We start from the raw sequence: 19,454 nt of genomic DNA, 5'->3' as shown, positions 1-19,454 counted from the left end.
GTGGGCATACCAAGCAGATCTTTTCACAGTTGGCAACACAATGTCCAGCACCTCCTTCCTCTGGGACTTCAGGCAGTCCAGCTGAAACAGGATGTGCCTAGGCCCTTCAATCCAGGAGTGATTGACCTTCACATTGAACCAACATGGATAGTACACTCCAATGATAAATTCCACAATGAATCGCAGATTCTTCAGGTTCTTTCCTTTAAGTCCGTGCTTTGACACCCAGAGCCTGAGAAGTCTGTTCGCTGTGGTGAGCCAACGGCTGTGGTTCACTGGTCCTATCTCCAACAGAGCTATCCTTGCAGGAAGCACTCCATCATAGATGTCACCCACCAGCTGATCCACTGGGTAGTTCCTCCGGTCATCTTCACTTTGTTCCCTCAAGTAGATGCCATACCTCAGGATATCCCTCACAGTTGGCAGTTCAGACACCAACAGCTCCTGGCCGTGCCAACCAGAATACTCAAATGTGAGCTTGATTTCGTCCTTGTCTTAACATGAGCCATTTCACTACTGCACAACTCAACACAATATGAAACCCGGACCCGTCTGCGCAAAGCTCAATTTTTACGACCGCACGGACTCCACATACGTGTACTCAGTGTCACGCAATAGACTACTCGGTGAGAAACCCTCACATCGACCTGTTTTTAATGTGACACCGTATGCTCGACTATGAAACCTCAAACTTCCGCGGACAGTGCGTGTGGAGTCTGCGCAGTACGTGCACAGTCCACCCGACTATGTGGGAGCCTTAACTGTCAGGTGGCTCTTATGAGGTAGAAGACTTTCACTCCAGAATATCCTCTAATCATATAAAATGTAATGTTTCACTTGATAAACCTCCTCAAAATAGTAATTTTCTCACCATTTCTGAGCTAGATGGTATCACAAATACAATTCAAATCATTCCAGAAGAGGGGGCGGCCCTGTAGTCGAGTGGTTAGGGCGCGTACCATGTTGAGTGTAAGACGCTCTTGGCAGGCAGTCACTGGTTCGACTCCCAACCGGTCCGACTCTTTCCTGCATGTCATTCCCCTCTCTCTACCCCCTTTCCTGTCAGTCTCCCCTACGCTATAATAAAGGCATAAAAAGCCCAACAAAATAATTAAAAAAAAAAAAAAATCATTCCAGAAGAATAGCAAAATAACCCAAAATTTAAAAATAATCAACTGCAAATTGATGTAGGTTAGGGTTATCAGATTTAAAAATTAAATTCAGATTTGTCTTCTACACACCAAAATACATGATTTGAACACCCCTCTTAATTGATTTAAAAAAAAAATTGAGTATGGCCCGCCCTAATGGATCATTCTGGTTCATCAGGTCTCGACCAAACAACTTCTGTGATCCACACAGACATGTCGGACAGAAACCAGCAGATTAAATCTGCAGGTGAACAGAAGGTCAGAGGTCAGTCAGTCTGAACTGATTTTATTTTTCAGTCAGATCAGTTTGTGTGAGCTGGAACTTTGTTCACATCAAAATAAACAGCCAGTGATGTTTTAAAGAACAGCTCTCACTGGTTCACAGAGCACCGTGTTGATAATCTGGGACAGTCACCGGGTCTCTGTGGGTCCGGTCCTGACCCAGATCCAGACTGTTGCCTGTGATGGACTCGGAGACTTTAGGCAGCCTCATTAGAAATGTATGTATAGATCCAATCCTGCCGAAACCCTTCATCTCACGCTTCAGTTGCCATCTGTGGTTGTCCACCATGTACTCCGTGGTCACTAGTCTGCTGAGCGTGAACACAGAGTCTCCCCGGACCATGGCAGTCAGCAGAGATCCTTTACTGTTCCTGTACTGACCGGAGACTGCTGTCCACTGACCTGATGTCAGACTGTAGCAGTCCATCACACACAGTAAGAAGTCATCACAGGGTCCATTTCTCATCACATACAGATTGTCCTTATGGGCCACCATACAAAGACCATAACTGTGTTGGCGGATGAGGGTGGTGACCACAAGCCACTGGTCCAGTCCAGGTGCGTACTCCAGGATATCTGTAGCCCCCTTCCCTTTCCAGACACAGATAAACATCCTGTTCATGGCAACAGCAGATGCCACAGAGGCTGCAGGGGAAGGGAGGGGGGAGACAGAACTCCAGCTCCCATTAGATACCCTGTACCTCTCCACAGATGACAGGGCCTTCATGTTGTACTCCCCCCCCAGAGCGTACAGGAAATCCTCATGTACCACGAGAGTGAAGTTGTAGCGCAGCTGCTGGGGGCCACAGATGGTGGACCATGTGTTAGCTGCAGGGTCGTAACAGAAACCTGTCTCTACTACCTTTTTACTCACATCATGCACCCCCCCGATGATGTAAAGTCTGTTGTCCAGGACGGCCACACCAGCCATGGTGGTGCTGGTGCTCCCAGGTAGATGAGTCAGAACCCTCCACTCTCTGTGCTCCTCGTCAAGGTAGCAGACAGTCCTCTGACCGTCCTGCAGCAGCTCATTGGACGGAGAGTGGCTGCACACAGCCATGTAGCTGCTGGGGAGCAGAGACTCGATGTACTCCACCAGCTGGCTGGGTAAGGCGTGGACATCCTCCCTCAGGTCAGCGTACATGTCCCTGATGAATAAGGCTGAGCTGTGGGACAGCTCCCTCACGCCGTAGGTGGCAGCAGTGTGGTACATCAGCAAACAGTTCTCAGAATTAATCACACTTATCAGGTGCTTCGTGAGGACCGGCACCTGGAGAAAAGCCGTACACTCGATGGACTCCACGATCTGGTCGCTGTTGAGCACTGGTCGCTCTCCATCCAGGACCTGCAGCAAGACCAGGAACCCCAGAACCCCCACACATTGCAACTGGATCTCCTCCTGCTGGCACTCTCTCATTCCTGACTGGAACAACGCTCTGAAGTACTCACAGTTCTCAGCCAGGGTGCTTCTATCCACAGAGAAAGAGCTGCCATTGATGTTGACCCTCAGGCTGTGAGGTGGCTTACAGCGTGGAGAGCTGAAGGACTCCATCACCTCCCTCCTGCAGAGCTTCATTACTCCTCCAGCCCAGCTGCTCTCTACAGGGAAGACTGGATCAAGGTTTGATCCAAATCAAAACACAGCACATCCACAGTGTCTCACCAGTCACTGGCAGAGAGAGTGACGCCTCCTGTCCAGAGCACAGCTCTGAGGACACACTCTATACATAGCAGGCAGACGTGTGACACTGTTCAACTACATTATGATGACATCCAGCCAGGGCAGGAAGAGGAGCAGAGAGGAGGTGAGAGAGAGCTGATGATTCATATTGCTCTTTGTTTGTGACAGTGGTGAGACAGCTGAACATTTGTCCTTGAGCAGCAACAATAGGCTGATCCTGTGGGTCACATGTTTTACATGCTGAGTGCAGGACTTTAACAGAGATCTCTTCCTCTGTTGTCCCTCTACCTTTACTGGGGTAAAACATTTGAAAATTTTTTTATGGTAGCAGGGTTAGTCCCGCAGGCAGAGGGAGTGTCTATGATTGTAATCTGACAGCTTGTCTGTACAACCTGCACCACCATTCTGCTCTCATCTGTTCATCAGTAACCTCAGCTACAAGAAACAGACATGTGTGACCCTCTGTGTCCAGGAGGGGGTCTTAAATCAGCTCAGTCAGTTAACTGACTAACTAACTGACTGACTGACTGATCAAACCTAACTACCTATCTAACCTAATCTAACCCTGCCAGTGCCTCAAGGACCTCACCTTTTCAACCCTTTTAAATTCATTCATTTTTTAAGTTTTTTTTAAACTGGTTTTAGTGTGTGTACCTAACCTAACTAACTAATTAACTGACTAACTGCCTAACTGACCAACTAACTGACTAGACTAAAATGATGTTTGATCACACGTACATTCACATCTTCACCTCAGTCAGTGAGATTATCTGTGTGGAGGGAAAACAAATAGAATCGCATATATTTATGTATAATAACATGAGCTGCTGAGGTCTTAAGACAAACATCCGGCTTGTGAGGCTGTGTGTGTGTATTTGTGTGTGTGTGTGTGTGTGTGTGTGTGTGAGAGAGAGAGAGAGTGTGTGTGTGTCTCAGTTCAGGTTTTACAGGCTGGGTTTGAAGTCTTTTTCCTAAAATGGAGAAGTCAGAGCATCAGTTTTTCCTCTTCTGGGAGCAGCAGATTCTCACAGGGACCACAGTACAGGATCAAGATTACATGTTACTGGTCCACTTGGATCTTCAGAAGAAACTTTAATTTTCCATTTTCTGACGCTGAAATAAACAAGCAGACATGTTTTATTTTTTAATTTTATCCTCTGTATTATCCAATGGGAGTGCTGATGATTGTCTGTGAGGCAGAGAGAAGATCAGAATCATGTCGCTGATGTTTGGGAAAGTGAAGACGTGTGGTTCTGCTGACAGAAGTCCAGCTGAGTGTAACCTGGTGCTCCTTGGTGTTCTGGGCTCCGGGAAATCAGGTCTGACTTTAACTCTTTACAGTACCAGAATCTGAGAACAAAGTGTTCATCTGTGGAACTGTCAGTCTGACTGAACCATACTCCTAGTGACTGAGCCAGGAGAACTTAAACCTCTGGTGATGATGTCGTAGTAATTTATGTTTACAGTCATCATTTCCTGTCGAACCTCTTTTTCTTTTGATGCTCCTTGATTCGGCTGATTGACTTTATCACTAACATCAGTCTGATGTCTGATGTGCTTCTTGTTGTATTTTCGGTTGTTGTTGTTGTTGTGTTTTCTGTTGTTGTGTTTTCAGTTGTTATTTTCCTGTGTTTTTAGTGGAAGTTATGTGTTTTCATTTGTTGTTATTGTGTTTCCAGTTGTTGTTTTCATTTGTTGTTGTGTTTTCTGTTGTTATTGTGTTTTCAGTTGTTATTTTCTTGTGTTTTGTGTTGTGTTTTCTGTTGTTGTTGTCGTGTTTTCAGTTGTTGTCATTGTGTTTTCAGTTGTTGTGTTTTCAGTTGTTGGGAGTATTCCGGAAAGCGGGTTATGTGAAAACTCTGAGTAAGTTAACCCTGAGTTAAGAGAAACTCTGTGTTATCCGTTCCAATAGAGAGGTAACTGAAACTGAATCTATCACCATGGTAACTGACTCTGTGAACATAACCTGCTCGCTGGCAGGTTTTCTGTAAGAAACCCAGAGTTTCTTCCCATCTGAAGCAAGCTGTCCGACATGGGTAGATTGGATGCGCTCTCATTCTCTGATGAATTTTTGTTAGAACGGTTTCGCTTTTCATCACACTCAATGGTTTATCTCAATATCATTCTCTGACCAAACATATCCAATCTCACACACTGCAGAAGTGCGCTCATGTTGGAGCAAATTCTGTGCATTGTGCTACGTTTTTATGCTAATAGGAGCTTTCTTTACAACATTGGCGATGCAGAACACATTGACAAGGCAACGGTGTGTCAAGCTCAAATGCCTGTTACCCATCATGGTAGTGTTCCCTGGGCACAAACTTCTGAGAAACATCAAAGAGGAATTTCACAGTATTGCAGGTGAGTGATGCAGAAATAATTCAGTTGAAGACATATATTTTATATTAGATTTAATTATAATAGACATTATGCTGCAACCTCAGACTAGGATCAGTGGTGTAATTAACTGTCATTTTGCAGGGCATCCAAATGTGATGTTGCATAGATGGAACACACGTCCATATTACTGCTCCTGCAGAAAATGTTAATAGGAAATCCTTTCACAGCATCAATGTTCAGGTATATTAACTACCATCTTAAAAATTACATGTCTCAACATACTGCAACTCACATGTCATTCTCTGCACTGTCAAGATCATATGTGATGCAGCCCACATCATTTTGAATGTGGAAGCCAAGTGGCCTGGCTCTGTACATGATTCCCAGGTCTATCGAGAGTGTAGCCTGAGCAACAGATTTGCACGTGGTAAAGAACCTAAAGCTTTGTACAAATATCATTCCTTGTTTCCCTGTTCAGCACACCCAAATGTATCCACTATAATTACAGGAGAGTTTGATGGCTACCTACTGGGTGATAGAGAATATCCCTGGCAGCCCTCTCTGTTGACCCCTTATCCTGACCCAGGGCCCCAACAATGTTTTAATGTGGCCCACTGCAGGACTAGAGCCCGGGTTGAGATGACCAGTGCCTGTGTAAGATCAGGGTGACCCCAGAGAGGGTGTGTGACATCACTGTGGCATATTTTGTTCCCCATAATATTGCCACTATTAGAGGAGAGCAGCACCCTGCTGTACAGATTAATGTCCCTGAGGATGACCGTCCTATCCGCCCTGCAGATGTCCAGGATGGAAGGGCTGTCAGAGATGTAATTTGCATGAATTACTTTTCAGATTAAGACATCACCACAATTACACCACACCACAAAAAAATAAAGACAAATAATTCACGTTTGATCTGGTCCTCTTTATTCCCTAGGATTTGTAATGTTGTTCCAACAATTAACACATTTTACCTGTGATAACCACCTCAACTAGAATTAGTAATAGAATTACTAGAAACTAGAAATAGAATTTCTAGGTCTGCTTTCCCAATTTGGCGATCCAAGTGGACCATTTCTTTATCAGTTTTAGCAATCATCTTAAGGAGGTTCAGTCTATATAACTCCTTTACTGGTAACTGGAAAACATATGGATGACATTTAAATTCTCCAGTTATACATTACAAGTAACATGGCATTTACTGAAAATCTCAGTGTCAAGCTGTGCTGTGGAGGTTGAAGGACCCTCTTCCTGGTGCTGGCTCTGTTAAAGGAAAAAAAATGTGCAAGTTGTTTGTGCAAGGAATATGAATGGTTTGAGAATTGCTAGTAGCCAGACATAACATTAAGACTATTACTTCTGTATGCCCCTCTGGATCCTTCTCTGTGGCAGCAGACAGCGTTTCATCATCATCATCATCATCCTCCTCCTGTGATGCAGGAGAGGATTCTGTTTCAGTAAACTTTAAACTACCATATGAGGCAAGAGCTGAGTATTCAGTACTTACAACTACAGGCTGTTCCATTGTTGCAGTGGCTGGAGGCTCAACCAGGTAGATGACAACATCTGCAACTGTTGAGGGGAGAAGGGAGATGAAAAACCTAATATAGATGTATATGTATAGCTATATGTATGTGTGTGTGTATACTTCCATCTGACGTAGGCACTTGTGTCTGGCTCTGATGAGCTTCCTCCAGGGAAGACTTCAGCCACTGGTCTTTGACAGTTTTGGCTGAGGGCCAGCTCCTTAGCCTGTCAGAGGTGGTGGTGGTGGTGGCGGCCCTCTGCCTTTTGCGGGCCTCTGCCATCTTTCTGTTGGCTGAGTACAACTCAAATGTTAATCTCTTTTTTTAAATTAGTATTTTATTGAGTGGTCATATACACATCATGACATTTCAGTCTACAAATCAATGACTCCAATATGTATAAAATAAATAAAATTGTGTTAAATAAAAATGTGTTAATATTGTAATGTTAATCTACTAAGCAGGATATTAGGTGAGAGGTGCTCCAGTGATGTAAAGTCACTCAATCTTTTTCTCTGTTGTTGCCATGGTGAATCAAGGTATCAGGGCTCCATTGATGATGGCTTTTTATAGTGGTCATACATGTGCTTAACTAAAAGTTAACATACTCAGTTCATTGATCTGATTCAAATCAGCTGTTCTGGAACTGGATACTCACAGTTTCCCAATTCGGAGTAAGTCAACTCAGAGTTCGGGGATAGACTCAGAGTTTGTTGAACCTCCTTTCTGGAATGCCCACATTGTGGTTTCAGTTATTTTCTCGTGTTTTTAGTGGAGCTTATGTGTTTTCAGTTGTTCAATTTCACTGGCTGTTGTTGTATTTTCAGTTGTTGTTATTGTTTCAGTGGTGGTTGGTGTGTTTGCAGTTGTTGTTATTTCAGTGGTTGCAGTTGTTGTCACGTCAGGAATGGTATGACCCAAAATGCAGACAACAAAAGCAGTAAGGTGCAAAGATGATGCTTCATACAAAAAAAATACAAACTTACGTAGTAGATGTGGGGATTACCTAAAAGGTTTAAATAAAACCCACAATGAAGCCAGAGTTATTGTCAGCAGTGACATGGCGACCAAGGAAGCACAGACCAATAAAGAATATTTATTACAGAAATTTAAAATCATGAGGCCAGGCCTAGATTAAACTAACTAAACTACTGAAGGGATGATAAAAAGATCACGCTAGCTCACTGCTCTCCAGCCTTTTAGCCCAGCTTTTTAAATCTTTGTCTGGATGTCTGTCCTCATCATGTTTCACACATAAGTAAGTAAATTTTATTTAACAAGCACCTTTTGAAACCTGGCTTACAAGGTGCTGGACTAAACTACCATTTAAGATGTCATCTATGAGTTGTTAGTAGATCCATCAAAGACCATAGAGCCAAATGTCCAAACTTCTCACATGGTCTACATGTTTCCCCACACATAACCAGAAAGATCCTTAAGAGTGTCCAAGCAGAGCTTGGTCATGTGGATCCAACCAATTGCTGAAGGAGTGATAAAAAGATCACACTAGCTCTCCATAAAAGCAAACCAAAAGTCCATGAAAACAGTTCCACAGTTCCTTAACTTAACCTTATTGATATAAGGTGCAGGGATGTGGTCGCTCTTGGGGGTGTACATGGAAGGGGTCGAGTCAGTCTCAATAGGGGAGGGGCACACTCACCTCTGGGTGGGCTCGTTCTGCTAGGCTGACGACGCTGTTAATCCTCCTCAGGTCAACAGTGACAAACAATGTCACTGACCTTACACCGATACTGTCTCATAACGGCAGGGTGCTAAACCCTGCCCGCTTCCCATGTTGTGTTGTGTATTCTAGTCTCTCTCCGGTCAGGTCAACTGCTGACTTCCTGGCCCCTCGATCGTTTGCTGTTACTGCTCACTCATATCTTGCACTGCCACCTGCCAGCTTGACCGTCAATCACCTGTTTATCTTTGTAGAATCGAAGGCCCTCATCTCACAACCTTTCCACTTGCCATCTGCTCTCCTCGCTCTTCTCCCTGCAAAAGACCAACTGGCATCTCCTCAGCAGTCCCTTTCCTTTTCAGGAGTCCAAATCCTTACAGGTGCAGGTAATTAGAAATTAGTCTTTCAAGGCAGGAAGTCACAACAGTCAAGATAAGAAAATAAAAGTCCATGATAAAAACAGTAGTAAAAAGTAATAAAACAAAATATAAAAACGTGCAATAATAAACCTGAGAACAAATAAAAGTGCACACAATGTCTAAAGACTTATCACATTAATAATAATGTAACACGTAACTATGGACGGGGCCTGGGTTACTCTTATGATATTCCCTTTTTTTTATGCTTGTAAATAAAATATGAAATACTTAAATGAACACCACACAACAACAGTTAAAATTTAAATACACTACATACATACACAAATAAAGTTCAAAATAATAAATAAAAAATATTAAATAAAGCACTTGGGTTCAGTGAATCATATTAAATTTTAACAGGAATTATACCCATTTTAAGTACTGTTCAGTCACTTGTACGTAACATATAAAGTAACATAAATCATGATAAATGTAATTAATATAATGGACCCACGCACACTCTCTAACACACACACACACACACACCTGGTCCACAACAGTCTATAAGTCAACAAAAACCCCTGTTGTAGGCCTGTGTCGTTGCTAGGGTGCGTTGGGGCCTAAAACAAACTGGCCGCTTCACTTTCAGTAAGCAAAAACAAAATGCACGTGCAAATAATGTACTCATGGCTCCCGACAGTGAGTAGGGGGAAGGGGGAATGAGCGGGTCACCGACAGTGAGTAGGGGGAAGGGGGAATGAGCGGGTCACCGACAGTTAGTAGGAAGAAGGGGGAATGAGCAGGTCACCGGCAGGGTGACAGTCTCCACATGGCAACACGATCCTCAGCTCTCATACACACACAGGAGGGATGCAGTTCCTTCCTAGTTCACTGGCACTTCGCTTCTCTCCTTAATGCCGTCAACATGTCCGTCTTCCTCTCCTGAATTTAATACACACATTCCAAGTCCATAAACTGTATCAGGCCGATTTAGCATGGGCTTGCTTTAATGCTGCTTCACCATGTCTGAACTCTGTGCTCCACTATCTGACCTGAGTCAGTAGATCTCAGAGCTCTACTGGGTTTATACTCTACTAACATGTCATTCATGTATTCTGGACCTAAACCATTCAGTGATTTGTAGACCAGTAGCAGAACTTTAAAATCTATTCTGTAGCTGACTGGGAGCCAATGTAAGGTCTTAAGAACTGGGGTGATGTGATCTGATCTCTTTGTTCTGGTTAAAACTCTAGCTGCAGTGTTCTGAATGAGCTGCAGCTGTTTGATACTTTTTTGGGGGAGTCCAGTCAGAAGACCGTTACAGTAATCCAGTCTACTGGAGATAAAAGCATGAATCAGCTTCTCCTGATCAGTTTGGGACATGAAACCTTTAATTCTGGATATGTTCTTAAGTTGATAAAAGGCTGATTTGGTGACTGATTTGATATGGCCGTTGAAGGTCAGATCTGAGTCTATCAGCACGCCAAGGTTTCGGTCTTTAGTTTCTATAGACAGTGACTCAAGGTGTTTACTGACAGCAACCCTCTTCTCTTTATTGCCAAAAACAATGACCTCAGTTTTTTCTTGATTTAACTGAAGGAAATATTGGTTCATCCAATTTTTGACTTGCTCTAAACAGTGACACAATGACTCTATTGGACTGCAGTCATCTGGAGACAGTGCGAGATATATTTGTGTGTCATCTGCATAACTATGATAGTTGACATTAGAATTCTGCAGAATTTGACCCAAAGGCAGCATATACAGGTTGAAGAGAAGGGGTCCAAGGACTGACCCCTGAGGAACTCCACATGTCATAGCCACTCGATCAGATTGATAACTACCAATGGTCACAAAATAACTCCGCTCCTCCAAGTAGGACCTGAACCATTTTAGGACTGTCCCGCTGAGTCCTGCCCAGGTTTCCAACCTGTCCAACAGTATACTGTGATCCACAGTGTCAAACGCAGCACTGAGATCCAACAGGACCAGAACTGACACCTTGCCTGAGTCAGTGTTCAACCTTATGTCATTTAACACTCTAATAAGAGCTGTTTCTGTACTGTGGTGAGGTCGGAAGCCTGATTGAAATTTGTCAGAGTCCTCTGGAGTTCAAGAAGTTGCTGAGTCGATTAAAAACCACTTTCTCAACGATCTTGGCTATAAAGGGAAGATTTGAGATGGGTCTGTAGTTGGTTAAAATGGTAGTATCCAATGTTCTCTTTTTTAAGAGTGGCTTGATGGCAGCTACTTTTAGGGCTTTAGGAAATGTGCCTGATTGAAGTGAGCAATTTATTATTTGCTGCAGATCTGTTTGGACAGAGCTTACAATAGTTTTTAAAAAGTCAGATGGCATTGTGTCCAGACAACATGTCGATGTTTTAAGATGCTGAACTGTTTCTTCTACAGTTTTTTGGTCAATTGTATTAAACTCTGACATTACAGTTGATTTATTCCTTAAGCTAGACTAAAGCTAATGGCTAGCTGCGGTTAGCAATGAAAGTCCGTTGTTACACTGTACAGCTTAGTCACAGTTTACAGAACACTCATATGTATCAGGTTTACCTCTCAGCAGTTCACAGAGTTCTTAACATCAGGTCACTGTCCGTTTCCCATTAGTTACGAACTTCGGTCCTCTGAACACTCTCTGACTCTGTTGACTTATGTCTCCCTCTATGCTCTCTCTCTCCCGGGCACAACACACAGCTCACCTCCCACCCCTTTTACCTCAGACTGCTCCGCGATTGGCCGGAGTCACTGGAGCTCTGCACATGCCAGTCATATAAAAGACATTTTTGATCGACAGCTCGCAGAAACAAATAAAAGTTGTGTAAATAGCACAGAATGACTCATACGTCTCCGAAAACACTATTTCAGCATGAACGTACTACTTTTTGTTTTTTATATGCCATGAAACGAAATGACATTAACTTATATTTTAACATACCTCTTTTTAACTTGTTCTGTATTTTTAACCATATTTATATATTTAAACATCTTAAATACACAATGAACATATATGAATTATTAATTCATACATTATTTATACATTGTCATCAATATACATCCATTATTTTAGCAAGGGCTACAATAATAATAATAAACCAACCTTCACCTGTTTGACACTTACAAAAAAGAAGAAACCTAAGAACCCTGACCGGAACAAAAACCAGAACTCAGGAAAAACAGGAGCACGACAAAGTTATTTATACATATTTATATTGTACATATTTATATTTTTCTATAATATTTTTTCACATCTCTAGTATAAATATTTCATTTTATTTTAAATGTATTGGATAATACAGAAGAGAAATGTCAAATTTTGTGTTTATATTTAAGTGATCTTGCTGCAGAACCTGTTTGTTTGATCTCTTTTCAGATTTTTTCCTTCTTACTTTGTTTTTCACTAAAACACCAAAACAAATTCCACATATGTTGGAAAACCTACTTGGCAATAAACCAGATTCTGATTCTGATTCTGATATTGATATTGATACTGATACTGATACTGTGATTCTGGTTCTGATTGTGATTGTGATTGTGATTGTGGTCCTGATTCTGGTTTTGATTCTGATTCTGGTTCTGGTTGTGATTCTGATTCTGGTAATGATTCTAGTTCTGGTTCTGAATGTGAAGGGGAAATACAAAGGCAAACAGGAGGAGTCCACAGGAAAAGCACTGGATGACAACTGGAGCGAGGCAGAGGAAAACAGAACAGACGAAGGAGTAGGACAATAGAACACAGGTGAAACACAGCTGAAACACGTCAGGGCAGGGCCAGTCTGACTGGAGGGAAACAGGACAAAGAAGGAAGTAAAGACTCCAAACATAAAATGTACATAAGGGCAAACCATCACAGTTGTTGTTGTTGATGTTGTTGTTGTGTTGTGTTCTCAGTATTTTTTGTTGTGTTTTGAGTGGTTATTGTGACAGACAGTCAGACAGACTGATGGTCAGACAGATAGACGGTCAAGCAGACAGCCAGACAGACAGCCAAATGTTCAGACAGACAGACAGACAGACAGTAAGTTAATTGTCTGTTTTCTGTTTTACAGCTCTGACAGTGAAATTCCTGACGAAACGTTTCATCAGTGAATATGATCCTCATCTAGGTGAGATCTTCTTGTTTCATGTTCTCCACAGTTCAAAGTTGGAATGTAGCTCCTGTACTTTACTGATGTAGGGGAGTGTTTCTACTCCACTCTCTACTCCACCATGTGTTGTATTTGTTTAACTGCAACTGTTTATTTACATTTTCAGGTGTTACATATATTGTAAGTTTATAACATGTTACCCATTGTTTAAGATTAAACCAGTGGTCTCAAACCTTTTAGCCTTGTCAGCTCTTTAAATCATTGTCTGGGTGTCTGTCCTCATCATCTGTCACACGTAAGTAAGTAAACTTTGTTTAACAAACAACTTTTGAAACCTGGCTTACAAGGTGCTGTACAGTGGAAACATTTAAGATGTCATCTCTGAGTTGTTAGTAGATCCATCAAAGATGATGGATCCAAACGTCCAAACTTCTCACATGGTCTACATGTTGGTTAAGATGTGTGGCCTCTCTTCATGGTTAGTTGTTCTTCTGTGAGCATGAGTGTGGCAGTGGTTTGTCTGGTTCTAGATTGTGGTGGAGGAGTGGAGCAGGGATCTGCAGGCTTTCTTCCAGGTTCTGTGACAATGTTGCATGTGAGCCTGGACTGAAGGTATTGCAAGTTCCTACTCCTGCGTAGGGAACGAAGTTCATACCTAAGAGAGAAGAGAAAAGGAGACATACCTGAGCAGATGTTGGGCAGTTGGGAAGTTAATTGGTCTCTGACACTGCTGAGGTGACCAGAAAGATCCTTAAGAGTTTCCATGATCTCTTGCAGAGCTTAGTCATGTTGTTCCAACCAGGTACTTTGATTAACAAGGGCTTGTTGGATTCCTCCAAGTTTACTGGGCTGATATTTTGGGCCAGATCATACTGTTAAAGCTAGTCTGAAAACCCAAATGCAGCACTCAAGAGACAGAAGGTGAGTCAGGACTACAGGGGAGCTTATTCCCTACTTCACAGGGAGGGCTGAGCAGACTGGAAGGAGAGAGATGCTGTAGGAAAAGGGAGACAGGAATTAGCAATGGCAGGTTTAACAGATCTACATAACTATAATGGTTGGAATGTGACTAGCTGTGAGACAGACCAAACCACTTCCTGGTGTGTGAGCTGATCAGGCTCTCCAGCTTGCTGACCTGTGATAGCCTGTGATTGGGCACATGATGGGAAAGGAGTCCAAATTGGAGGCACCAAAGTTTCAGCTTCCCTGAGAGAGCAGTGCTGTTGACATTTTTGAAGTAATTTTGGCCATATGTTCCCTACTGGTTTTCCATTATGCTGTACTTCCATTGACTGATCCTCAAACAGATATTAGCAATTAGCACTCTAGTGGTATTAAAAAGGTCTTTAAAGGTGTTAAAGACCTGTTAACATATCTGTTAATCAGAACTTTGTTTTTTCTTCTTTCCTTTCCCATTAATCATCTGACGTCCCCTCAGATTTATCAACCCCTAGGTTGGGAACCACTGAACTCAACTAGCTAACCATTTTATATGTATGAATATACAGTATATATATACAACTGGAGCGAGGCAGACATGTCTTACGTGTCTTAGTATGTTGTATGTCTAAGTAGTTGAAACTAGCTCCATCCCAAGGAACAACAACAGTAAACTACTATTATAGTTAATCTGATCACAGGGACCAAACCAGAACCTTTTCTGATGATACTTTAACTACATGGAGCTGTAAATACTTCTGTACTGTAACGAGTATTTGTACACAGTTGTATTAGTACCTGAGTATTCTTCACCTCTGTAGAACATATTTGGATCTATTTTGTGACAGTCTATTTTGTGTCCTTGGCCATGTAGAGGATGTGTACTCATCAGAGGAGCTTGTGGACCAGCAGCCGGTCATGGTGAAAGTGATGGACACGTGTGACCAGGTATGAACCATCGTGAGCCTGTTGTGTTGACTCTCAGTGTGTGGTGGTTCAGGTAGACCTGAAGGTTTGGTAGTGACTGAAAGAATGAGATGGCGGATACAAGCAGCTGAAATGAGTTTCCTCTGCAGGGTGTCTGGGTTCAGCCTCATAGATGGGGTGAGGAGCTCAGACATCCGGAGGGAACTCGAGTAGAGCTGCTGCTCCTTCATGTTGAAGTGGACTGGGAGGAGACACTGGAGCAGACCCAGAACTCTCTGCAGGGATTATATATCCCATCTGGCCTGGGAATGCCTTGGGATCCCCCAGGAGGAGCCAGAGACTGGTTAACCGGCTGCCACTGCAACACAACCTCAGATAAGTGGAAGAAAATGGAGGGATAGAAACTCAGTCATTATATTCAGGCCCATTAATACTCTGCTCTGTAACCTAACAACAACATGATGGATAACAATCATTATTGTCCTTATTGTCATCATTCATGTTCATATTAAAGGCCATCTATAACATAAACTTTATCATCCAAAACAAACACAATGTAATCACTAATCAAAAAATTGGTGTGTTATTGATGCTCCACATGTAAAGATGTGTGACATCACTGTCCTGAAACAGACAGGGCAGTGTCCTGAGATGAGATAGGTCTCATTTCATAAGCAACAAAACTAGGTATAGACCCAGGACATGGCTGGACTGTGTATGGGTCTGCACAGGATGTGATCTGACTCCTAGCCTGACCATGTTCCCTGACCTTCCCAGAGCACCATGGATAGCTCCCCTCAACCAGGTGTCGAGGGGAGTCTGTGATGTATGATAAAGTGTGAATGGAAGGTGAGGATTTCTGAGTCTGTTCTGACCTCTGCTGGTGGACCCAAGGAACTGTTTAATGAAGCCACGTGACCCCTCCTCCTCCACAGTCTGAGTTCATCCTCAGATAAGAGTCAACTTATTTGTGACACTGGGTTTATTTTAAATTTCCTTCCATGTTCACACCATCCAGAGACATGCAGGATGGTGTGAATGTGGCATCACATCACAGTTTATGTGAAAACATGATCGATCTGAACTGAACTATTCTCAGATATATTAATAATCATATATTAAAGTGATTTGTGTTATGAACACTGGTATGGTTCTTTCTGACACAGTAGAAAACACAAACAGGATGTGGATGGTTTATTTAAAAATGTTTCAAACCACCTGTGGGTCCAGCAGCCTGTTAAATGTGTGTGTGTGTGTGTGTGTGTGTGTGTGTGTGTGTGTGTGTGTGTGTGTGTGTGTGTGTGTGTGTGCGTGTGTGTGTATCTGTGTGAAGGAAGGTCCAGTGAACAGTGAACGTTACCTGTCGTGGGCAAATGCCTTCCTTGTGGTTTACAGCATCGACAGCATGGAGAGCTTTAAAGGCAGTGAGCTGTACCTGCAGATGCTTGCCCTGCACAACAAGACCTTCAGGCCTCAGAGTCCCATCATCCTGTTGGGCAACAAGCTGGACATGGACAGATACAGGCTGGTATTGTGTGTGTGTGTGTGTGTGTGTGTGTGTGTGTGTGTGTGTGTGTGTGTGTGTGTGTGTGTGTGTGTGTGTGTGTGTGTGTGTGTGTGTGTCTGTGTGTGTATGACATTATCATTTTTTAGATCTCCTCCTACAAATATCAGCCATTCTTTGACCAGGTGTGTGTCAGTATGTGGACTGTGGTTCTGTATGTCAGAACTCTGATACAGATGTTAACATTGTCACTGAAACAGCAGCAGCTGAAGTCAGGACAGAGTTCATGTCACTCAGTCCAATAATCTACAATCAAACCTCCTCTCTAATCTGCATGCTAACATGCTAACATGCTAACATGTTGGAAACTCTTCAGTGGGAAAACCCCACATATCAGATTCTGCAGCTGCCAACGAATGAAGTGTGAGACGTTCTCTGAGTAGTTTGGTACTAAAATCATTTAAATTCATTTTCCCTCATCAGTCTACACTCAATTCTCATCATGACAAAGTGAAAACTAAAGTTCAGAAAAATTTCAAATGTGTTAAAAAGTAAAAACTGAAACATCACATTGACAAAGGTTTTCAGACACTTTCTGTGGCTCTGTAAATATAGCACAGCTTCCTCTATTTCTATGATCATCTCTGAGATGTTTCTACACCTGGACTGGAGTCCACCTGTGGTGAATCAGCTGACTGGACACACACCTGTCTATATCAAATCTCACAGCTGATGATGCAGATCAGAGGAGAAACCATGAGGAGGAAGGAGATGTTGCAGAGCTCAGAGGCAGGTTTGTGTTGAGGTTCAAGAGCTCAGTGGTCTCCATCATTCTGACATGAAGAACCAGGACTCTTCTAGAGCTGGGCCTGGACTAACTGAGGCATCAGAGAGAATGGTCCTGGTAAGAGAGGAGACCAAGACCCTGATGCTCCCTCTGAGCTCCAGAGATCTTGTGTGGAGATGGAGAAACTCCCAGAAATTTCCTTGGGGATTAAAAAAGTTTTTTAGAAGGACCAGTTCAAAGAGTCAGGTCTGATTTCCTCCAGACCTGACTCTTAGAACTGAGACCAAACAGTCCAGTCCTGGTTTCATCAGACCAGAAAATCTGGTTCCTCTCAGTCTCAGAGTCCTTCAGTCTGGACATAAAGCTGAGATCAGTGGAGCTGCAGTGATGGTTGAAGTTTCTCCAGCTCGTCTTAAAGCCACAAAGAGTGAAAAGAAAAGGTTTCTGACACCGACTGAGTCTGTGCATTGTGCACACTGCTGAGACTGATGACTGATGAGGAGCACTTGTCAAACCTTTGTTGAGTGAACAGGTGTGTTGTTGTGTTGTCTCTCAGACAGGTGAGTCAGTATGACGGTCAGGCCCTGGCGTCTCGGTTTGGCTGTTTGTTCTTCGAGGTGTCGGCGTGTCTGGACTTCTGGTCTGTGCAGCACATCTTCCATGAGGCCGTGAGGAAGGCGAGGTCAGGCGGGGAGCGTGGTCATCTGGCATCAGCCGTCTACGTCAGCGAGGACAAGGCACTTCTCGGTGTCCCCTCCTTCACCACTCCCTGCTACAAGGAGCTGCCGGCCCCCGTCACCGCCAAGCTGGTGACTGTGAAGACATCCAGAGCTCAGAGGAAACGGAGGGCCACCACATTGACTCTGCTTAAGGGCCTCAAGATCTTCTGACCCCAACACTGTGAAAGATTCATTAGATAACACTGAAGACCTGCACTGTGTGGATGACTAACAAACAAATAAACAAACAAACAATCAAACAAACAAAAAAACCCTCTCCTCTGAAGAGTGTAAATGATGTGAATCCACCACCATCATGAAACAGTTGAGGCTGTGACTGATTCTCTTTCTGTAACTGACCTGAAAATCTCATGATTCAGAACTAAGTGTGTAAAGATTAAACCGACTGGTCCTAATGAAGGTGTGGAGGTGTGAACGTAGGCAGTGTGTGCTGTTATTGTCATGTGTATGATTCATGTCAAGACCACAAACAAACACAAAGATACAAAGTTGGAGACTGGAGAGGCAGTGGACGGAGACTTCTTACCTAAGTGGACAAGAACACATCACATGTGGTCAGACAACATGTCACATGTAGTTTATTATTAGTCTGTGGTAACTTTATGAAGTGGTTCACTGAGAATCTCTCACAGAAGGGTCTTGGTCCAGACAACACACAAAACAAAGGTAACACAACCACAACCTGATATTAACATAGATGAACAGTCCAGTGATGTGATCTGTGATTGATAAATGCCTGATACTGTCTATGATTGATCAAAACTCTAATAAAACTAATATCACTCATAATCAGTCAATAAAGTTTTGACCTGAACCTGTCACAGAGGTTCCTGAAGCTGAATGCTGGACTTGACCAGACAGCAACAACCAGATCTTTGTCCTTCGCCCTCACATCACTGGCTGACAGCTTCATGGTCTGTCAGAAGCACAAGCTCCCTGGACGGAGACAAGAAATTACATGATTCGTCTGATCAGAGTGTGTCTGTGTCCCCAGGTGAGGACGGTCACATGACAGCTCCTTGGCTATTTACACCTGGCTCCCTCACCCCGCCCCCTGAACATGGGGTTCATTAAACACAACACATTTTCTCACTGTGTGAAATTAAAACGGTCCAATGACATGTTCTGTGGTTAGTGATCAGGTGGACAGCACGGTGCTGCTCTCTGATAGAGACACCTGCTGTGACCTCTGATCCTTGTAGAGACCTGACCCCTGTAGAGTCCTGATCTCCTGTAGACTCCTGACCCCTGTTGAGACCTGAACCCTGTTGAGTCCTGACCCCTGTAGTGTCCTGATCCCTATAGAGTCCTGATCCCCTGAAGAATCTTGGCCCCTGTAGAGACCTGACCCCTGTAGAGTCCTGACCAGGGGCAGATCTAGAAGTTGACAAGATCTGAGGCTAAGCCCAGAGCACACAATGCACATAGAAATAAATAAAT

The 19,454-nt window shown here is 43.2% G+C and overlaps 2 protein-coding genes and 1 long non-coding RNA gene across 6 annotated transcripts; 1 reads left to right on the top strand and 2 right to left on the bottom strand.

Moving 5' to 3' along the window:
* Positions 1-451: 451 nt before the first annotated feature.
* On the bottom strand, positions 452-3,900 carry kbtbd13a (kelch repeat and BTB domain containing 13a). Its single transcript, XM_071472892.1, has one exon. The coding sequence runs from the start codon at positions 3,007-3,009 to the stop codon at positions 1,531-1,533; it is 1,479 nt and encodes a 492-aa protein (XP_071328993.1). The 5' UTR covers positions 3,010-3,900; the 3' UTR covers positions 452-1,530.
* A 201-nt stretch (positions 3,901-4,101) lies between these two features.
* On the top strand, positions 4,102-18,409 carry rasl12 (RAS-like, family 12). Of its 2 annotated transcripts, none has more exons than XM_071472901.1 (5): positions 4,102-4,433; positions 13,079-13,135; positions 14,931-15,004; positions 16,317-16,511; positions 17,835-18,409. In XM_071472901.1, exons 1-5 carry the CDS (start codon positions 4,331-4,333, stop codon positions 18,162-18,164), a joined length of 759 nt encoding a protein of 252 aa, XP_071329002.1. In that variant the 5' UTR covers positions 4,102-4,330; the 3' UTR covers positions 18,165-18,409. The 2 variants fall into 2 exon arrangements, with proteins under 2 accessions (XP_071329002.1, XP_071329001.1); XM_071472900.1 differs by having other exon boundaries at positions 4,123-4,433; positions 16,317-16,507; positions 17,831-18,409.
* Positions 6,359-11,724, bottom strand: LOC139615081 (uncharacterized). 3 transcript variants are annotated; one of them, XR_011687216.1, is made up of 6 exons: positions 11,586-11,724; positions 9,567-9,962; positions 8,641-8,975; positions 6,962-7,273; positions 6,812-6,880; positions 6,359-6,717 (listed from the first exon to the last, which is right to left on the bottom strand). It is a non-coding gene; the product is annotated as an uncharacterized lncRNA (long non-coding RNA). The 3 variants fall into 3 exon arrangements; XR_011687215.1 differs by having other exon boundaries at positions 7,639-9,962; XR_011687214.1 differs by having other exon boundaries at positions 8,641-9,962.
* Positions 18,410-19,454: the final 1,045 nt, after the last annotated feature.

This window comes from Trachinotus anak, unplaced genomic scaffold (assembly GCF_046630095.1).
Source record: "Trachinotus anak isolate AG129_WGS33_773 ecotype Australia unplaced genomic scaffold, CSIRO_AGI_Tana_v1 ptg000042l, whole genome shotgun sequence".
Classification (NCBI taxonomy): domain Eukaryota; kingdom Metazoa; phylum Chordata; class Actinopteri; order Carangiformes; family Carangidae; genus Trachinotus; species Trachinotus anak.
This window is presented reverse-complemented; position numbering and strand designations above follow the sequence as displayed.